The 21474-nt window shown below is 39.6% G+C and overlaps 1 protein-coding gene across 3 annotated transcripts in view; it reads right to left on the bottom strand.

Moving 5' to 3' along the window:
* atp11b (ATPase phospholipid transporting 11B) overlaps positions 1–7120 on the bottom strand; it is a 66751-nt gene extending 59631 nt beyond the window's left edge. For all 3 annotated transcript variants that reach the window (XR_013771433.1, XM_079245571.1, XM_079245570.1), the window contains exon 1: positions 6939–7120. Coding sequence is in view for 2 of the 3 variants with exons in the window: in XM_079245571.1 (XP_079101697.1) it covers positions 6939–6965 (27 nt within the window). In the remaining variant the exon portion in view is untranslated. The remainder of the gene's footprint in view (positions 1–6938) is intronic.
* Between the last annotated feature and the right edge of the window lie 14354 nt (positions 7121–21474).

Raw genomic sequence — 21474 nt, 5'->3', positions numbered from 1 at the left:
TCCATATTTTGTAGTTATGTAGTAAGAACAGAAGTTGCTCTGTATTAACAATAAAAGAACAACTCTACTTCTTTGCTGTCTCATGTTCTCCTTCAGTAATTCTTATGCTGGGCGGACACTGTGCGATTTCGAGGCGATTTCACCACGATTTTGCTGTCGCAGACCACGCTGCGTCATCGTGGAAACATCGTAGCGTCGGGATGTCCGGTCGGGAGGTCGTGAGCCGTACAGTGTGGGAACACTCACGAGGAAGGATTAATTGCTGCTACGTTCTGACGATGATGCTGCGACCTCCCGATCAAACTTCTGGCATGTCAGAAATTTTCGCCGTTGCTCGTACAGTGTGAGTGGTGTTACGTCACGATTCTACATTCACACCTGCGCAGAAGACACCGGTGGAGCTTTAAACAATGTCGGGCAACCCCAACTTCAGACGTGTGCGGTGGACACAGCTGCTAGAAGAGAGATTAGTAGAGCTATGGAGAGAACACGAGGTTTTCTTTTGTTTTTTGTTTCAGCGCACAAGACAGCGCACACAACTGCAACAGCTTGCTGCCTGCTCGCCATTTTGTTGTCAGGCATGCTGTGGTTGTCATAGGAACTAGGAACATTTGTTTTTCGTTGTTCACACTCGAGCACGTCGTGCAGTCACACACCGACTGACACCAACAACTAGTCGTGGTTGTCAATAATCGTGGCTGACAGCAGTCATACAGTATGAGTACACATGTCATAGGGTCAAATAGAGTACGAGGGACAAACCCGGTCGTGCAGTGGGAGCATTTCCCCGACAGTCAGATTTCTAAAATCGCACAGTGTCTGCCTGGCATTAATGTAGTGCCAGCTCTGGTGGTCAGTTGAAGGCGTTATTTAAAAGGTCCACTTTGTTTGAGTAGGGCATCGTGAACGCAAACTCAGTCTGACATAATGCTGCACCACTCCAACAGACCTGACTCCCCAATCGTACCAAGCCTACTGTACTACCATGGTGTGAAACGCATCCTTAGGTACTGATTTATTTGACAATAATCCCAGGTGCTATTAGAAGTCACGTTTATTGGTCACACCTACACACTACAAAACATAAAACCACTCATTCTTACATCAAGCTATGGATTACAGAGTGATTCTGTCATACTACTAAATTACATCTATTGCCACTCTTCCTCTTCACGACATCTTGCTGCCATCACTCATTATAAATAACAAGGCAGATCTAAACAGAATAGCTGTTTGAAGACTCATTTGTAGCGCGAGAATAAATGAAGTGCCACCAATACCCTACATACCTACCTACCTACCTACCTACCTACCTACCTGCTGCAGCTAAGACAAATATGCATAATCCTGTTATTGTTTACCATTGTTGGGGAGCCCATAGCTCAGCTGCAGTGATAGTTTTCAAGCTACAAAGGCATCATAAGTTCATTTTCAAAAAATAAATAAATAAAGATACCAAGAGGTCAGAAAGTCAGCTTTTAAGACTAGAGATAACCACATCTAGCGAAACAATTGTAAAATCACTGGAATAATCAATGAACCATCAAATCCTCGCTGAAATAAATGGCAACCCATTATATTGCAGCTGTATTCGATTGCACAAAGAAATCTTTAATGTCATTACACAAGACTTGCCATTCATAAACACCTTTTTCAGACACAAATGCATGTGAAATTCAGGCTTAGCCCATAAGTCATCCAAGTTGCTTAAGATCAAGATGAGAAATCATTGTGTTTGCACACATTAACCTGAGCAACTGTTGCCTAACACACAGACCGCCCTGTGTAACTGGAACAGAAATGCAGCCTTATGAAATCATAAGAACCACTTTACTCAATGTTTCTTTTCTCCTATGTTACAAATTCAACAATGCCATTATTATCTGTGCTAGAGGCCAACACTCATGACACCTAAAGATGGTTAATTATCTTGTTGAAAAAGCAAAAACTACTAAAAGAAAACCAGAGAAGGAGTGGACTGATTAGAATGATGGCAAAAACTTTTTGGACCTGAGTATTAGACTCAATAATCCCCCTACACTGCCTCATCAGAGTAAAGAAATATGTTCACGGTTGAGCCTAGCAGCTGTTGTGTAGTGTGTGTAATAATTATTGTGATACCTTTACAACTTGACTGGAAAGCAGCTTCTACAACATGAGACCAATTTAACCTATTTGAAAAAAACCCACAACTCTTCTTGGGAAGTCTCGCAGTTGAGTGCATAATGGCACAAACCGAGCCACAAGGGCAAGAGAATCATCCAGAGGCATTCAAAACAGAGTTGTGTCGCAGTAGATGATGATGGAGGAGCACAAGAACATTTCTGCTGCACTAAAAATGCCAACGACCGAAGCTGCATCAATCACTCTCAACTGGAAGAAAAGTGGAACCATGAAAAGTCTGGCCAAGGCTTCCCTCATGGAGATGGAGGAACCTCACGAAAGTTGAAATATTGGAAAGACAAAAAAAAAAAAAGAAAAAAAGACATCTCATAATTTTAAGTCTAAACTTTTTCCAGGGTGTTTAGGATGTCTGGTTTAAAATAAAAGGTTAACAAATCAACAAGGCAAAAAGCCATAGCACAGCACCAAATAAACAGCCTCAGGTAAACTGTCAAATGCCTGGAGGGACATTCATCCCTGAGTAACAAGCCATCAAGTGATTGAAATTAATGTTCAGTCTCCAGTGATCTTGTACTGCACCAGGATTCAGGAGACACGGTTTGGTATCATTTTTAACTACTACACAGAAAAACAGAGATAACAGACAACATTCTCATAATTTATTTTGGAGAATGTTTACAGTGTATTTGATGATTAAATATGTCATGGTGTCTGTGTAGCTTCCAAGGACAACAAAAACTACTGGACGAAAACTATTGAAGATCATTGATACTAGGGCTGTGACGATATGCTCTTGTCCCGATTCAATTCAGATTTTTTTGGGTACCGATTCCATTTAAACTGCAATTCTCAGGATTCTTTGATATTGCAGATTTTTGTAGAATAAAAACAAAACTAAAAACATGTACAAAACCTTTTTTTTGCTAGTCATTTTTCTTAATTAGGAAAAAAACAACCGATGAGCCAGACCATCACTCTGCCGCTATGAATGCTCAAGAAGTCAAGTAAAAAGATCAATAAAAAAAATAAAAATAAAAAATACAAAGATTTTATAAAGGATCATTTTTACGGGAAATTTTTAAATTGTGAACCAAAATATCCAGATTTTCTATTTTTTCGATTTGAATTCCCACCCCCTAATTGATACGCCCCATCTACAAAAGCTGCCCCAAGCAGTGGTCCTGGGATGGAGCCAGTTCAAAGGCTACATTCACACTGCATGCCAAAGGGGTTAAATTTAACTGTGTTGTACATGTGCCCCATTTCTGATCATTTTTAATGACCGTCTGAACAGCATCAATCCAATTTACTAGTATCTGATCAAGGCCATTTCAAATATGGTACTAAATCAGACAAATACCCTCCGAGACCAGTCTGAACTGTCAAGTCGAATGGCTAACCAACAGGTCTCTGAAGCAAGTTAAACATCAAACTTTTGTGTCAAAGGAGGAAGGATGCAGCAAGATCACATGTATACAATGAAGGAAAAAAAAATCAGCTTCAGAAATTATACAAACACACCAACGTGTAACATGACATCACATTTATGTCTGTGCATGCGTGTCACTTCAGGGCCATTGACTGTTCATATTAAGAGTCTGATGGCAGCCACATTAAATTATAATGTGACTAACCATGTGAGAAAAGGCAGATCTCAGCTAAATGTAGCATGACCGTAGCTCAAGTTACTTCTTGCAAAAAACTGGTTTAGTTACATCTGTGAAGTGAATTGAAGCTGAAACAACTTTCCATTTTAGTTTCACTCACTAAATTTGGATTAACATTTGAAGGATCTGACAGGTGCCATATGAGCTAAAGAAAGATGTCAAAGCTTTCAGACCAAAGGAAACTGGTTATATTTTAAAAGGCAAATAAAAAGCACAATTATGAAAACAAAAGTAAAATACAGTTACATCAGCAGTGGAACATAGCTAACTTGTCAACACAGACTGACGCTGGAAATCAGACATATTCTATCCACTACACCCTTCAAACCACATGAAAACAAATAGGTAAATACTTCCTGCATTTAGTCAACTCACACAGTGCTATGAAAGAATAGCTGTCCTTAAAAATAAGATACAAGACAACAAAAGCGGCACACTGAGTTGCATAAAAGACCAAGAGACATGAATGTGATAAAACTAATGACACAGGTGCACTTGCATAAAAAGAAAGCTCCAAACAAGAACTGTCAAGCAAACAGGAAGACAGGCAGTTCTAGTAAATAGACTGATGCAGTCGTCTTGACTGTATGATGGATGACAACATCGATAATAACATGATTCCAGGCACGCCTGACCAATACCTATCAACATGTGACAAGACTTGAACAGTCAGTAGCAAAGCTGACAGAGGAAGGAATTGTATCACCAAGGGCAGGACAGGATGATTAATTATCCCATGTTTTACTGCCTTGTGAGAGTGGATTATTTGGGTTGCTGCAGCAATGTTCACTTGGGATTGTGAATTTCCCACTTCTAATATACAGCTATAGATTCACTACAGTAGGATTGGCAGCAAAGGCCAAAGCTGTAAACGTAGAGTAGGAGGAACTCGGAAGCCTATATCCAATTTTCCAAATAAAGCTTAGATGCAGATATAAGCAGATACAAGGTATCAGAAAGAGATTTAAGAATGTCTGCCCAGAACACTTGTATGGTGCAAATGCAGAAGTACCAGCATGATGTGAACACTGCTTATGAAAGAAGACAGAAATTTAAAGTTGACCAACCTGCGACCTTATATCTTTCCTACTTTCTTATACAAAACTGAATGAGACCAAATAAATATCACTAGATTCCTGTGTAGTTAATATCAAGGCCAGAAAAATGCCCTCCAACAAACTCCTGCATTAGGCCAGGTGTATTAAGATGGGCATTAATTACACTTTTAATTAACTAAGGAGGTCAATTATATGGGATGGGTCAAATGAGCTGAGCTACTGCAAATTAGGTGGAGGCCACCCGTTCTTAATGGACCCAAACTCCTGTGGTGTTCCTAAAAGGTAATGGTCCAGATTCATCTCTGAAAGCAGAGAGAAAACTTTTTGGACTCAGAGAGTCTGCCAGAATCAGACAAATTAGCATCACCCTAACCCAATCTCAAATAGATGGAGCACTCCCAGTTACTGGATATGTGAGTTCAACTACACCTTGACATTGATTAAACGCAGTTGCTAAGGTGACATCAGCAGTCCGTATGTGTGACTTTACTCTCATAATACACCCCTTATGTGCTCGCACACCAACTCTACAAGTCATAGCATTATTATTTACTGGACAATGAATGCCTTGGCAGATTCTTAGGAAGCCACAACTTACTGCAAAAATACTATCTGTACAACCATAACCCCTGCGCCAATGCAACAATTCACTTGCCTAATTAAAACTCTGCTGCTGTGACTCACTGCCTGCACTGGCAACAGCACTTAAAATCTGAAATGAAAAAGAAATATTCCCTGAGCACAGACAATCCCTGAGGTTTAGCAGTACCTACTTTTACCTATTAATGAGTAAGATTATCATATAGTGTCACTCACTGATTATTCTCTCTTTTGGATTACTTTCTTTTGAATTAACTAATTGAAAATGTTGCACCATGTACTCACTTTATATATAAATAAAAAAAATAAAAATATATTTAAATAATAATGTAAGTATGAATATATATATATATATATATATATATATATATATATATATATATATATATATATATATATTCAATATTGCTGAGTTTTGTAGATTTAAAAAAAAAAAAATGTATAAAATATTTTTTTGCTTGTCATTTTTCTTGATTTCATTCTGCTGCTATAATGCCCAAGAAGAAAAGTAAAAAGATCAATAAAACAATCCAAATTACAACATTTTTTATAATGAATTATATTAAACTTATTTTGAAAAAGAATGCATCACCATGCAGCCATGTTTATGCAAACAGGTGAGCAGCAAAACCAGGATGTTAACGCAGGGATCAACACAAACTCCTCTTGAACCAGTGTCTTGCACACCTCACTCAAATGAATAAAGCTTGTGCCGAGCTGGACAACGACCATTTAGAGAATAATTTATTTTTAATCTAGAGTATCGTAGCAGAGAAACATGTGAAACCTGGAGGACACAGGACCAAGAGGTCCAGACTTGGCGACCCCTGCCATAACATTAACTTTGAGCCTTACATGTAGCCTCACATTAGGAAGTAAAAAACCAAAAAACAAAAAAACATTCAAAGTCGATCCGGCGGTGGTTTTAAGTTAAAACAGATTAACCCAATTTAAGTGAACGCAGTTTGGGGCTGAAGTTAGTATCTTAAAGAACTGTTCATGTTAGTTTAGTTCGGTATGAGCAAACATCGGCTCCGTCTTACAGTAACAACAAAAGTATCACAACTACAAGTTTAGCCAGAAACGCAGTTTGACTTCATCGCATTTACTTTAGACGAGTTAGCCATCTAGCTGGTGTTTAGTTAACTTTCTGGTTAATATTTTAACAGGAGCCCATTCAAATGCGATTACAATTCAAACGAACTCCAAATCAAACTAAATGTAACTAAACTATTGTCAGTTTTTAGGATTTAAACTAGTTACAGCTGCTACCAGCTAGCAGCTAGCCGGCTATCGTAACGTTTACCTGTCATCAAGACGACACACACAGCAATGTTTTCAACACATCGGCAATGGCTAATTGGCTAGGTTAGCTCGCTAAATTTAGCCAAAATAAAGTTCTCACAGATCTCCCTGTACTAGATTTAGAGCTATGTTTGGCGAAACAATGAAGGCTAGCGTAAACAGAAAGGTAGGAGAGCAGTTTTACCAGCTGCTGTCGGATCCACCGCAGCATCTTGGCAGAATCCGCTCCAAGCAGCCAGCCCGGTGGTTAGCGCTGTGCTAGCAGTAGCTACTCCAACAAACCTGTCCCGAAACAGAGATATGTCCCCCCAGATGCAGCTGCTCTCAGGCGCATTGCGCGGCAAGCTCATACGGTGCGACTATTTACAAAAAAATTAGATCCAGTCTTTCCCATGGTGCGTTAACGTCACACAGATAATCACTGGTAAAAGTGACAGACAGCTGACCACGGAGTCCCAGCGATCTCCGCTGCTACATCTCTGCTCTGCCACGATCACTTTCTCACTGCCAGCAGACACACGCACACACGCGCGCGCGCGCGCGCATGCATGCACGTACAGCCCTGTGTAGACCCTGCTGCTCTCTGCGGCCTTTCTACGCCCCCTACCTGCCTGCCTTTAATAATAGATAGATAGATAGATAGATAGATAGATAGATAGATAGATAGATAGATAGATAGATAGATAAAATGTAAAATTTCTCCATAGTTTGTGAACAATATGATGTTCATATTTTGATGAATGAAAGTGAATGAAGTTAAAGTTTACCATCCACAATTTGAGCTGAATTTGAACACACACACACACACACACACACACACACACACACACACAAGGCCAGATTATTCAGTGGGAATTATGGGCACAGGCCCAGGGCCCCCCGCCCACCTTGGGCCCACGTGGGTCTAACGTAGGGCAAACACCAGCAGTTTAGACATGAAACGAAAGTGTACAGAAAAGCCAGATAGTTACACCACTACCAATAGTGTTTTGATATTGGTACCATTGGTTGTTAGAAATGTCGTTTCACAGTGTATGATTCACAATATTCACAATAATGCAGTGGGGAATGGGGTCCCTGGAACACTCTGGGCCCAGGGGCCTGTGAACTTTTAATCCGGCCCTACACACACACACACACACACACATACACTGAGAGAGAGAGAGTATATTTCATTTTTAAATTGCAGAGTTGATCATTTTGCAAATGGCTGCATGGATGATGCAAGACCCTGAGTGAACTCCAGATCGCTTACTTGGATTTATTTACTGTATTCGTAAACTTTCTGATGTGCAGTACGGTGGATGATGAAGTATATAATTTACCTTTAAATGGCTTGATACCTGATGGCAAGGACAGTTTGTATCTTATCCCCCGGGTGCAAGTCTAAACACGATGTGAAATTATTATTTTTTTCCCCCCAGTCTTGTAAATCTTGTTTTGCTGCTTTATGGATGTTTCATTGTTCCAGAGTTTCTCTTGTTAGGCCAAGGTGAGGCCATCTAAGTGTTGGTATCTCTCTCTCACTGTTATGAATCCACCGCCAACCCCTTATAGACTTGGCTATAGTAGGCTACATTCTGGTCAATCAATAATTTATAGAGCAACTCATACCACACAGGGATTGAAAATCACAGTAAATATCAGTAAATTTAAATAAATGTATTCTTTTCTTTTAGTTGATTCTTTATGTTGTGAATAACTGAATGAACATGGTATTTCCATCAATGGCCTTGGGAGCAAATACTAATGATTGTGTGTAATCAATGTGTGCCAGGAGCTATATTTGGAGCAGAACAGCTGCAGCTGCCTCGGCATTTTTCCTCTCTCTCTGTCTTGCTGTCCGGCCTTCAGTGAAAGTGAAAGACACGTAATGGATGCAGGTGTGATTCAGATGCTTCTGCTAAACCTCATCTTCCTACTGGCCTCTCAATTAAGGCATTCTTTGTATAAAACTGAAAAAAGGAGAAAAGCTAAACCAAAAAGCCACCAATATGCATTTATCTTGAGGATTAAGTCAGCTTTCGGCCTATTTTAGAGTCAGCAAACTAACATGCAGAAAGTGCTTGGTGTTTGTTACACCAAGGTTCAAAGCTCTCCCCATCACACAATAACTGGTGTCACACTTTCTTTCATGTGCTTTTTCATTTATTTATTTATCTTTTTTTGATGGCAGGGCTTCCCATAAAAGCAAAAATGCCATAAATGCATATTAAAAAGACAGATTGTCTCTGCAAATCCAGTGGATAATCCGCTGCCTGTCTGTGCTTGTGTGAGTTCACATCCCAGTGGTTCTCCCCATGTGACTGTCAGCGAAAATCTCTAGTTTACACTCACTTACATAATGCCACTGCAGCAGCAACATCTGGGAGCTCAGTCCTTACAGCTGGATTCCAAACTGCATGCCAGTTTTTAATGTGAGAGGTTGGCAGGGACATGCCGATTGCTGTCCTTTGATATGAAAATAAATAAAAGCATCTTTATATAAATAATAAATACTTTTTTTTAAAACCCTGTCCTATCCAGCATCATAGCATACAGAATGGCAGTGTGTGTGCCATATTTAGCCAGACAGATTTACTCTACCAAGGGAGACATGTCTTATATATGGCTGCCCTTAATAATCTGAATATTTTTATTATTATATTTATTGTGATCATCAGTCTTCGGGCAAAAGGCAGGGTACAACCTGGACAGCTAGCCTGTCCTACTACAGGATACCCAATATAGAATAATAATGATAAGTAAGGACACACGTAAACATATCTGCATGGAACCTGACAACACATAAATTTCAGAAACTTTCAGTAGAAAGCAGATGGAAAAAGGAGCAACTTTGTGGGCCCGCACGTGTCAATGTGTATGTGTGACTAGCCTCTAAAATACCTTTTAGAGGCTGAAAAATACCATCAGTGAAAAATCTGGGCAGCAAACAGTAATGATTTATTTGACCAAACTTCTTTATTTACGTTAAAATAAACCATCCTCCCAATCCATCATTTGAAGTATAATCCTCTGAGTCAAACTACTTGTAGCCGGCTTGATTTCATGTACCACTGGCTTTGTGAAGCACAAGTTAAATCATGTATTGTGGTCACGCACAATTGCTGCCTGTGGAAATGTGTTTAATGCACATCTTTGTACCTGTGACAGGAGATTGCTGGCCAGTGATCCACAATACCCTGAATGTCTGTAATGGAAATGGATGGGAGCGAACAAGATCATTTCTGGCATCCTTCCCGGCTTTGTTTCTGAATTGAATTTATAAGGCAATCATGCAAGTGCTGGGAAGAGCTTTGAGCAATTAGGTTAAAATTCTTTGCTATTCTGTACATCAAGAGTGCCCAAGTCCAGTTCCCAAGAGTGACTATCCTGCAACAATTAGATGCGTCCCTCCTCCAACACACCTGAAACTAATGAGTGGCTCGTTACCAGGCCTCTGCAGAGCCGAATGACATGAAGATGAGGGAATTTGGCCGCTTGTTTCTGTTGTGTTGGAGAAGGGATCCATCTAAATGTTGCAGGACAGCTGCTCTGGGGGGCCTTGGACACCCCTGATGGACAGTGAAGAGAAGACAACACTTAATCTGCAGGTGTTGCTACTTTTACTGACAGGTATTTATATGGCTGCATTTTATAAGACATTTTGTTAAGTGTAATTTCAAATTGTGAGACTGATGCATTGCATAACACAGTAGTATAAAGCGAATATACTCTAGTATTATGTGAGTGAACTTACGCTGCACTGCTGTTTGTGGCTGTTTCACTGTAACATGTAACGCTGGCTTTAATAGAATATATGTGTTGGATGTTACTAAATGTAGTTGTACAGACACTCCTCACAAAGTCTATATTTTGGAGAAGAAATGTAAATAAGATGAATGTATAAAATGGTAAAGGGGGTTATTATGTCCATAAGGCATAAGAGGAGGTATGTTTGTGTTCTGCAACCTTGAAATGATTAGTTTAAAAGCTTAGAAAAAGTTACATTAGAAAATGTTATTTTAAGACTTTTTTGTGCTTTCTGACAAAGGTTCCCGAGGACTGTAGTCCTGTATGTGTTGGGAGTGTCCTGTTGTAACACACCTGACATGCATCAGACTTAATTAGCAGACTTGTGCAGAGCTTGAAGTCAGACTCCACACAATGCTGCTAATTACCCATCATTGTAATTATGGGTGGAGTGTTGTAGCAAGGAAACTCCCAGCACGTACAGGACTGCTGTCCTTGAGGAGCAGTTTCCCACCATAGGTTTTAGACTTTACAGAGAAACTATAGAGAGAAGAAATGTGCGTGTGTGTGCACATGCACATGCAAGTGTGATCTGCAATGATCAGTCATAATCTGTTGCAGGTAAAACCTATTGGAAGAGATGTCAAAATGATAAGTTTGGCAGTATTTTGTAAATGGTTCCAGTCATTTGTTGCTGCAAAACTTATTGATTTGTGGCCAAAAATAGTTGTTTTTGAACAACAAAATTATGTCATTTGTTTCACCTTGAACTTTGTACTTCCACAGAAGGTAATGCTGGGCTTGTGTGATATGCATTTGTAGGCAAGATGCAGAGATGGCAGACGTGGTGATGTCATTCCCAGGACCATCTCATTGACTAGGAGAAACCAGCAATGGCGCTGCCAAGGAAAAAGGACCAATCCACCAGTTTGTGAAGATCACAGGTAAGTGTGAAGGAGTGCGTTGGTGGCTAAATGAATAGCTGAGTGTTAAAGAGTCTGAGAACGGTGTGTGTTGTCCTTTTGTAGATGTCACTGTAGTCCAGAATATAAGGGTCAGGGCTAAATGAGCCACTAAGTTTGACCCAGAAACTTAGAATATGTCTACTTTCTGAACCCAAACTGGAAGCTGGTTTTCTTAAAAAGAAAAGAGCCTGATAGCTTCAGTGCTATGGCCTCTGTAGGAACTGTGAGATTGAAGTCTGAGAGTGAAGTGTTCTGATTATGGGGGGGGGGGGGGGGAAGTCAAATTATGGGATGTTTAAGATAAAATAAAACTGGGTTGGAAGAGTAATTTTCTGTTTTTGAATTAGAAATTAAATGAAGTGAAGAGAAAACTGGACTTTTCCAGCTAATTCTCTTCAGAGACCTTGCTGCAGCATTTTGGATGAATTTCTTGTAAATGCGCCAGTAATTGTAAGGTACACTGTGTGTGTGTGTGTGTGTGTGTGTGTGTGTGTGTGTGTGTGTGTGTGTGTGTGTGTGTGTGTGTGTGTTAGTATTGACAGCTTTTAATCACTTTCTGAAATTCAACTGTTAATACATCACAGATTTTTATTTTTTGTTTCATTAAAACAAAACCTTAAAGAGGAACTTAATCCTTTGCACCTTCCTCGTGCGTATTTGAGGTTGTTTCTTCTCCACATGCAAATGGTTCCCTCTTTTACACATACAATTTAAATGCAAATAAAGGATGCTCTGGAAGGGCAACCTGAAGCATGGTTTTTCCTTTCCTTGTCACTGTGTTCGACAGTGTTGGACCGTGTTCGTTTATCCAGTTAGTTTAACCACGGCTGATCCTCTTGGTAAATACACCAGCGCTAAGTGGCTTTCAATCATTACCCCTGAGTGTCTGTAATAGTACTAATAGGCTTAGGGCAAATTCTCCCTCTTACACTCCCACCCCCCTCCTCCATACAGGGCTTCCTTGCTCAGGATTCAGATGTCATTTTGTGTGTGTGTGTGTGTGTGTGTGTGCATGTGTGTGCACATTTGTCTGATTGTGATAGTACAAATATCTGTCTCAGTGACAGTGGAAGGACTCTGGAGAGCTGAAGTGGATCAGTATCTCTGTTACTTAAGGAAATAGAAAAATGAATGGATTAACTTTTAAACTGGACGGCTGAATCAATACCAAATGGCCATTAGTAAAATAAATAAATAAAACTTTGCTTTCAAATCAGGACAAGCATTAAAGCTTTATGGAAGTGGTTTTGTGTGGGGTAGACTTCCAAACAGCCAGCAAGGGAATGAAAAAGTTGGTTCCTGCCTTGTTAATTTTGGATGGGCTCACTGGTGTTACTTTGCAGTGAAAGCTGTGCTGTGAGCTGAGAAAGTGGTGCGAGTTCTCCCTCTAGAGGATAAACTGAGGCCTTGCAAACATGAGATTTAGTTTCCAAGCATTCAATACAAGTTTGGTTTTACACCAGATTTTGCTGTTTTTGTTTCATTTCCACATCAGATCTATGTACAACTTCAGACTGGTATCGGATAACATTTTGAAAACACACGGTCGTGTGTGTGTGTGTGTGTGTGTGTGTGTGTGTGTGTGTGTGTGTGTGTGTGTGTGTGTGTGTGTGTGTGTGTGTGTGTGTGTGTGTGTGTGTGTGTGTGTGTTAATGAACCTGAGTCTTTATAAATAATCCACAAATGGTGCAGAAGGTTTTAAAGTTCACTATATTGCCACTGCATTTCTTTGTAAATTAAATCTATGAGAAGGACAAAAGAAGCGAAAACTGTCGAGATGCAGACTTGAAATTCTGAATGTGATTTTAAATGGTTCTGTATTCACTGGACCTTTTTAAGATTACATCTTTCTTTTGTTTCACTCATTTCCAAAAGCTTGAGTGTATTTCAGAGCTTTGAATTTTGAACATTAAAATGAAACTAAAAATATTGTTTCAGCTCAGATTCATTAGTGTCAAATATTTCTTTCTATGCATTCTTTCTTCCTGCTTAATTTCTGTCCAGACAATGGTTGCCTGAAAATGTGAAACCTCATTCTTTCATTGTCCTGACAAGCAGTTTTAGTGAAGTTCTAGATCTTTCTGTATATATCAGACATTTGGAGAGGGGAGGGGGTCAACAGGATGTGATTTTACTAAGATTCCCAAGAATGACAAATTTGCATCAGAAGTAAAGAAATAAAGCTGTTGACAGTTACAGCAATGAAAGCATTTGTTTTACGTTTTTTTTCTTTTTTCTTTTATAGGTTGGACTAAAAAAATAGTGGCTTTTGTTCACCCTCTCTGCTCACCATTTCATTTTCTAAATGTCCAAGAAGAGGCTACTTGTGAAACGTCCCTCCCATACGTTGTCAGTTGGGGGGGGGGGGTTCTTAAACTGTTATAAAACGACCTGTAATGACCAGAGACGTACTCTTGTAGGAGTTTCTGTTACTGTGGTTACACCGTAGCTCACAACATGTATATCTGCCTGCATTAATGAATGTGAGTGTTTGGCGTTGCTATGGTGATGTCTGACCTCAGTGATCTTGGACTTTCAGGGGCCCCTATCTGCTCTGTCTCTTCCTGTTGAGGCTTCCCAGCTTGTGGCTGCCCGAGTGGCAGCTGGTTTGGACGGGTGTGTCTGTATGTGTTGAGACATGCTCCCGTGTGTGTGTGTTTGTTTGTGTTAGCAGATGGCTAGCTTAGCAATAAGCTGTTTCCATCAAGTTAGTGATGAAACATGTTCCTTTTTTTTTTTTTTTTTTTTTTTTTTTTTTTTTTTTTTTACTAGAAACTAAAGTGAGGAAAATATTTTAGGATATCTTTCATATGGTCCATCACACCATATCACAGCATTAAAGCTACATATTTCATCCATATCCAGTGAGACCGTATTATTTAATGGACAGGGTAATAAGTTGATGATGGGCAGCCTGTCGAGGAACGGTCATCTTGTTCTGCATCCTGCTGCTACATCGCTGATGGCATCAGTCTTGTCAAACTCGCACAGATCTTTTTCATTTCTGCACACAGTATTTCCTATAAAACACGGTGGTATTATGTAAAGCAAGTAAAAGTTGGACTGTGATCTGTTCATTACTTACGCTGTATTTTAATAAAACAAGAGTTCACAAAGCAACATCAGATGTTAAAAAGAAATGATAAAAATGTCTTTGCCATCCATCTGTCCAGGGTGGCCAACTTTGGTCCTCAAGAGCTCCAGTCCTGCACATGTTGGGAGTTTCCCTGCTGCAACACACCTGATGCACATCAGACTTAGCAGACTTGTGCACAGTTTGTCAAGATCTGCAAATGTCTGTTAATTAGCCATTATGTCAGGTGTGAAACCCCCCGCCACCCCTGATCTAGTCTATATCATCATAGTTGACATTTGCGAAGTGCACCAGATGATGTCATTCATTATTTTCAAATTAAATTTCACATTTTTATAAATTGTAAAGAGTAAAAATTCATGTTTGTTCATATTTTTCTCTAGGAAAGGTTGAGTTTCTAAACTTGCATTTGTTTAAGTGTGTCCATTTGCATTTCTTATTGAAGTGATCCAGAAAACCTTCTCACATTTAATGACAAGAAAATCAGTCATTGCTACGCCTGGTTTTACTGTTTGTGTGTAAATGTACTGAAGTACCTTTTTTTTTTTTTTTTTACACTAGAAACTAAAGTGGGAAAAATATTTAAAGATATCTTTCATATGGTCCATCACACCATATTGCAGCATTAAAGCCTATTAATCCTAGTGAGCTGCATGACCTGATCAGTCGTGGTCAGTGGTCAGTAGGTTACAGGTGTGCACGTGCAACGGTGTGCATTTTCAAATGTTATCATGAAAACCTCTGACTGAACTCAGTTTGCAGATCCAAACTAAGAAAGCAGGTGAGTATTCAAGTTCGTACCTCTGCCCCATCCTATAATCAGCTGATTTATGTAAATCGGCAATGCTGTATGTACAGATACTATTTCACCTCCATACAGGCCATTGATGCATCTGTGCCTGAGGCAGTAAACCTGTCTGTCCATGAGCGATTATGAGCCTTTTAATAGCTGGTTCTGTTAAAATGACGAGCCTTTCATGTGTCTGCTCTCTCCAGCTACATGACTTTAATGGCCCTGACATCATGTAAGCCGCAGCAGCTGGCTGCCGAGGAGCATGAGTGTTTGTAGGTGGGTGTGTGAGTGCAGACGAACGGGGAGTTGTTGGTACCTGCATGGCGGTGTAGCTCTAATCCATGTTTGTTCTGCTCCAGCACCAGGAGAGAATGTCCCACACACATACAGTTTTGCACACCTGCAGACACACACACTCTCTCTTAATTCTCGACATTCATGGCGCACGAAGAGTAGAAGTAGTTTTAACATCCTGTTTGTGCAGCAGTAGTTGTTTTATCATCAGAGACGGTGATTAGGATCAGAGGCATCAGCACTGTGCTCGCATTGCTCATTTCTCTCAAACATGACCTGGATTGTGTCAAAACCATTTGCTCAATTATCACTTAGATATGAGTTAGAATTATAGCAACCTAAACACTTGATGTTTATGAACAATATCTGGTGGATTGCAGCTAAAATGAAGGAAAAAAAAAAAAGTGATCTCGCTAGAAACCCACTAACTTTGGAATTGCACCACTTAAGTCAAATGTACAAGAACTAGCTAAAGCTGAAGTCTGGCAATTGACATACCAGTCAGTCAGTAGGCTAATCTGAGAGGTAGCAGTGAGGGGGAGAGACCACCAACATAGTCCATCTATCTAAAACGGTGTGTGAGCTGTTATCGCTCCACACCTTTTGATATGAGACTGAGTCGGAGCTGAAGGGTAAAGATTTGCACAGTTCATTTCACAACTTCTCTTATCTGCACTGACTGAGGTAATGCCTGATACTAGCATAGCTGCTGCTACTGTGTGTGTGTGTGTGTGTGTGTGTGTGTGTAACTGAACAGCCACGAAGTCTTTGGGGACAATGATAACCTTATTTTGAGGAAGGGATAATAAAGCCTAAACACTCCGATCCAGGTGCTGGCTCAGATTGACCTCACACTGATGTCTGTACAGATTGGGGGAGGGACCTGGCTGGACTTGTAAGGCTGGGTGAGACTCGGCTGCATGCATGTTGTTTTTTTTTTGTTTTTTTTAAAAATGGGAAATGTATAAACGGTGACAGGCAGAGTGTGCAGAATTTCAGCAGGGAGACTTGGAGACATGTTTGCGCTGATTTACAAACCTCTTCCTTCCACATTTTTACTCTGATTTGCACATTTCTGCCAGACTGAAAATAAAGTGTGAAGCTAGAGAGAGATTTGTAGTTTGTAGTTAAATGAATGTGAATAGATGATCAGTGTGAACAATAATTAAGTGTGCAGATTGAATAGAAAGCAAAAGTATTGCACAAATAACATAATGACCAGTTTCAGTGTTTGTTTTTTTTGTTTTTTTTTTTTGCTCAAAATTCTTGACAAACTTGAAGCAAGGTGGCTGCTCCTGTTGTTTTAAAATTTGTTTCTAAATAGAGATTTTCACATGGCTAAAACTAAGTGAATGAGACTAAATCCAGTTAAAAAAAAAAAAAAAAAGGCAGATATAAAGGCCTGATGCCAAACTAAAACAACAAACTGTTAAGTTGTTGGTACATGAAACCCCATTTTTTTTTTTTGCATGTTTTCGTGACAGCTTCTTTTACATTCATGGTGCAGCCCGGTTTGAACAAGAAGCAATCCAGAGAAGGACTTTACACAAACTTTGTGGTGGATCTTTGATTTGCTTCTGCAACATGATTCAGTTTAATGAATAAAGGTTGAGGGGAGCGCCTGTTGTCAGGCATCCTCTCCTCTCTCCGTGTGCTACATGTGGAGTCAGGTGAGTTTGGAGGCAGACAGACCAGCATGTTTATCTGAAGCCTCTATCAGGCACAGACCAAACATGTGCCTTACCACCTCCTTCCTCTTTTTCCATGTACCCCCTCTATCCCTCTTTCCACCCTCATATCTTTTCTTTTGAAGAAGCAGCGTGCCACTAAACACCCACAGCAATCAAAGACAAAGCAGGGAAGTGAGGTGGACCGGGCTTAATGAAAAGTGTGTGTGTGTGTGTGTGTGTGTGTGTGTGTGTGTGTGTGTGTGTTTGAGGAAAGAATAAAGACTCAAGTCTGTCAGAAGTAAAAATATTTCATATTGCAGGTTGTAGTGATTACTTGATCTTGTGTACTGTGAGTAGATGTGTGACTGGATTTGACTGATAAATTATTAAAATGATTTTTTCAGTATAAATCACATCTAAGTAATTTAATGTTTGAGCAGGAAGTGGATGTCATAAGTTTGTGCCAAATGCATCATTTCCCTGTTTGTTTATATTCAACATGCGAACTGAATATATGCATTTTAAACTAAACTAGCTGAAGTACATTTGTGTTGAATTGTTTTAAAGATTCGAGTGTTTAAAGAGAACTTACAGCTTATAGAAGCAAAAACGCAGAACTTCAGAAAACTCAATGAGCAAATGACTAACACCAAAATGTTTAAATGTTGCTGCTTTATGTTCGGTTTGTATGCCTAATGCATTGTGTTATAGAAAGACGTTGAGACTTTGAGCAGATCTTTGAACAGTGGCTTTACTTCCTCCACGTTGACACATTAGTGGAGAAAGGAGTGAGAATTTGAATGTTGACTGAACTGTGATTCTTCAGCTCCTCAGTCACCATAAAGCAAATTGTGTTCTGTTAAATTAAAAACTTACTTTCATTTTCAGAAATGGATTTAATGAAGCAATGTGGGTTTTTTTTTTTTTTTTTTTTTTTTTTGATACTCCTTCCCACCACTAGATGGTAATATGTGCTCGGATAAAAGCACAGCACAGATAAGCTCCAGAGCAGGACCCCCTTTTTTTTTTTTTACCTCACTCTTCACTTTAGCAGTTTTTATTCTCCTTTCTTTGTCTCTTAATAAAAGTTTGACTTAAGTTAGAATTAGTTTTTACAACTTCAGGAGCTACATCTCTAAAAATTCTAAATATTCATGACTAAACTTTGACCAAAACATGTTTATTTGCAGCCATGATTTCTCCATACCTTTTTGTTTCTGCAGTGTTTACACCGCTCCTCAGTCTCCAGTTGTTACTGTACACCTGTAGATTTCTGCTGTCTTTACATTGGCTTGTTCCTACAGGGCGGCAGACAGGAAGACTGAAGACTGGAGCAGCTGCTGTCTCTTTTATGACGTTAATCCCAGGTCAGAATTTAAACACAGGTACAATACTCACAGCCCCTGAATCCATCAAACTTCATTGACTCTTTTCAGACTGAGTAAATATTTGCCTATAAAAGCTTCAAAACCTTTTTTTTTTTTTTTTTTTTTTTTTTTTTTTAAAGCAGTTTTTTCCCCCACCAGCAGGACCTTACAAAACAAATGTTTTTTCTCTAATAGAGACAAGGGGGGAATGAGCTGCTGTCATGTTTTAGACATTTTGATCATGTAAAGCAGGGGTGTCAGAATCCAGTCCTCGAGGGCCGGAATCCGGCAGGTTTTTGTTGTTTCCCTCCACTAACACAGCTGATTCAAATCAATGGATCCAGCAGCTTCTTGTCAACCTGTTTGAGTATCTGCCAGGTGTGTGTTGGAGCACAGACAACAAAAACCTGCAGTTTGACACCCCTGATGTAAAGGTTTCTTTCTATGTTCCATGTCTTTTTTTTTTCTTTTTTTTTCCTTTAGGTAAATCACTTTTCTGAACTGCTGCAGTATGCAGATTACAAAACACACAAACCCAACAGAGCATTGGCAACTTTCTGTTCTGTTTGTGCCTTTAGTTTGTTTTGTGAGAGGCAGTATATTTGATTTAGATTATGTAGAAATCCTAGAGGTGACTTTTGGCAAGAGATTATGCTGAAATTGTACAATTTGTCACTGAAAAAACCTTTTTCCAAATGTTACTGGTAAAGATGGGAGGGGGGGAAAAAAGAGAACCCCCAAAACTGTTGATTTTAAAAATGCTCAACCATTGTGTGTCTTCTGTAAAATGAGTATCGTATCTGAGTAGGCTGTATCGTAGGCTGAAACTTATCAGTACATTATCACACAAATGGCACTTTTTTTTTTTTTTTTTTTTTTTTGTCACTTCCATACATCTGCTGGTCTTAGGTTGTGTTGGAACATTGTAGGTGGGAGGAATATATTTGGTGGAGACTTGGAAATCAAACACTTTTTTTATTTCTTCCAATTTGATGCCGTTGTAAACACCTTTGTCTTTTTAGTTTTTTCAGAACACCATGCAAAATACAACATATTAAAGGACATTTACTTGGACATTACACCAGGTACGGCGACATCTTGCATGAACAATTTATAGTGAATACACCCAAAAGCTGATTGGGCAAAGATAAAATTCAAGTTAAAAATAGTCCATGTTTGTCAGAACAGTACATATTTAGAGAAATGGAAGACAAACTTGTCACCTGTGTTAAAGCTGTGGAACAGGTCGATTGCAACTCTGCTGGATGGCCAGCGTACTCATGACATGAAATGTTTTTTCATTGTTTTGCACATGGAAAGAGGGGGAAAAAAAAAAGATCTTTTTTTTCTCTTTTAGGGAGGGGATTAAGGAAGTCAATGCCAGTCAATGAATCACATTTAAGTCCTGCTACTTCCAGCAAAAATAACATCTAGGTTCAGGAAAATGTTTTTGTAGAGCTTAATATTGTTGATCTAAAAACATCCACTGCACCTAATAAATGAAAACAGTTTCATGTTGCTTCCAAGAGCTGCTTTAAATGCAGCATCTGCATTTCATCCTGAAATGTATGCATATATATTTACATGGTGGTTTTTCTATTCCACCATCTTCATTAAAATGCTTCGGAAATAACATCTGCTTGATCCACTGCAAATAAAACGCTTCGTCCAGAGATTTAATCAAACACTGTAAATATACCGTTAAGGTAAAAATTCCTCCTAACTTGTTAGTGAAAGAAGTGGGATAAAGATTTTAATACGTCCAAAGTTTTTATTTTACTTTCTAAAAAGCTAAAAGTATGGATGAAGAGTGTAATCTGGAACTTGTGACAGCTAGCAGGGGAGAATTTTGGAGGTGGTAAATAAAAATGGTTAGAGAGGTGTGTGTGTGTGTGTGTGTGTCTGCTTGTCTTGCTCCCATCTCAGTCTATCTTCTGTCAGTGAGAGCTTTCACTTTGCTTTGCATGATGTGTGTGTGTGTGTGTGTGTGTGTGTGTGTGTGTGTGTGTGTGTGTGTGTGTGTGTGTGTGTGTGTGTGTGTGTGTGTGTGTGTGTGTGTGTGTGTGTGTGTGTGTGTGTGTGTGTGTGTGTGTGTGTGTGTGTGTGTGTGTGTGTGTGTGTGTGTGTGTGTGTGTGTGTGTGTGTGTGAGAAACTGACAGTGTCCAACAATCTACTCCAGTGCATGAGTGGGTTGGAGCGTTGCCAGCATGTAAAACCTAGCAACAAGATTTGACTTGGCCTGCTGAGAGGGAGAGCTGGCATACACACAGCATGGGCATATGGATCTTTGTTTGTCCGTTTTGGACCATTTAGTCATCCTGCCACTCCAACTGGACTACTTAGCGAATTGGTGCTACCTTTGGTTCTGAAGCACACGCATTTGCATCAAACACACACGTGGGCACGCAGAGGACGGACTCTGCAGCTCTCCAGTCTGCTGCTGTTCACAGGCCCCGAATGAAATGAAGAACCCTTTCCAATTAATCCTTTTAACCAACATGTGTGATCCCTGGCTCACGCTAATGTGGCCTTGAAGCTAACCAAGTCCACGCCAAGTCAAGTCGGTTCGTAGCCTCCTGGGGGTTTTCCTCACCATCAACACTGATCAGCCATTAAGGCAGGCAGCTTTGAGTTCCATCTGCAACTGAATCCAACAGGATTCATTTATTAACTTTACCTCCTTGTTTCTATTTTCTTGCATTTAAAGCCAGACACACATTGATAAAGTCTGGGTTTGATTTAGTCTTTGTTCAATAACAAATGGATCATTCAGCTTTTGTTTTGGTTAGCTAATGTCTAATTGT

This window comes from Telmatherina bonti (genome assembly GCF_933228915.1).
Source record: "Telmatherina bonti genome assembly, chromosome: 8".
NCBI lineage: Eukaryota > Metazoa > Chordata > Actinopteri > Atheriniformes > Telmatherinidae > Telmatherina > Telmatherina bonti.
The sequence above is the reverse complement of the archived record's forward strand: the minus strand, read 5'-3'. Positions and strand labels throughout refer to the sequence as shown.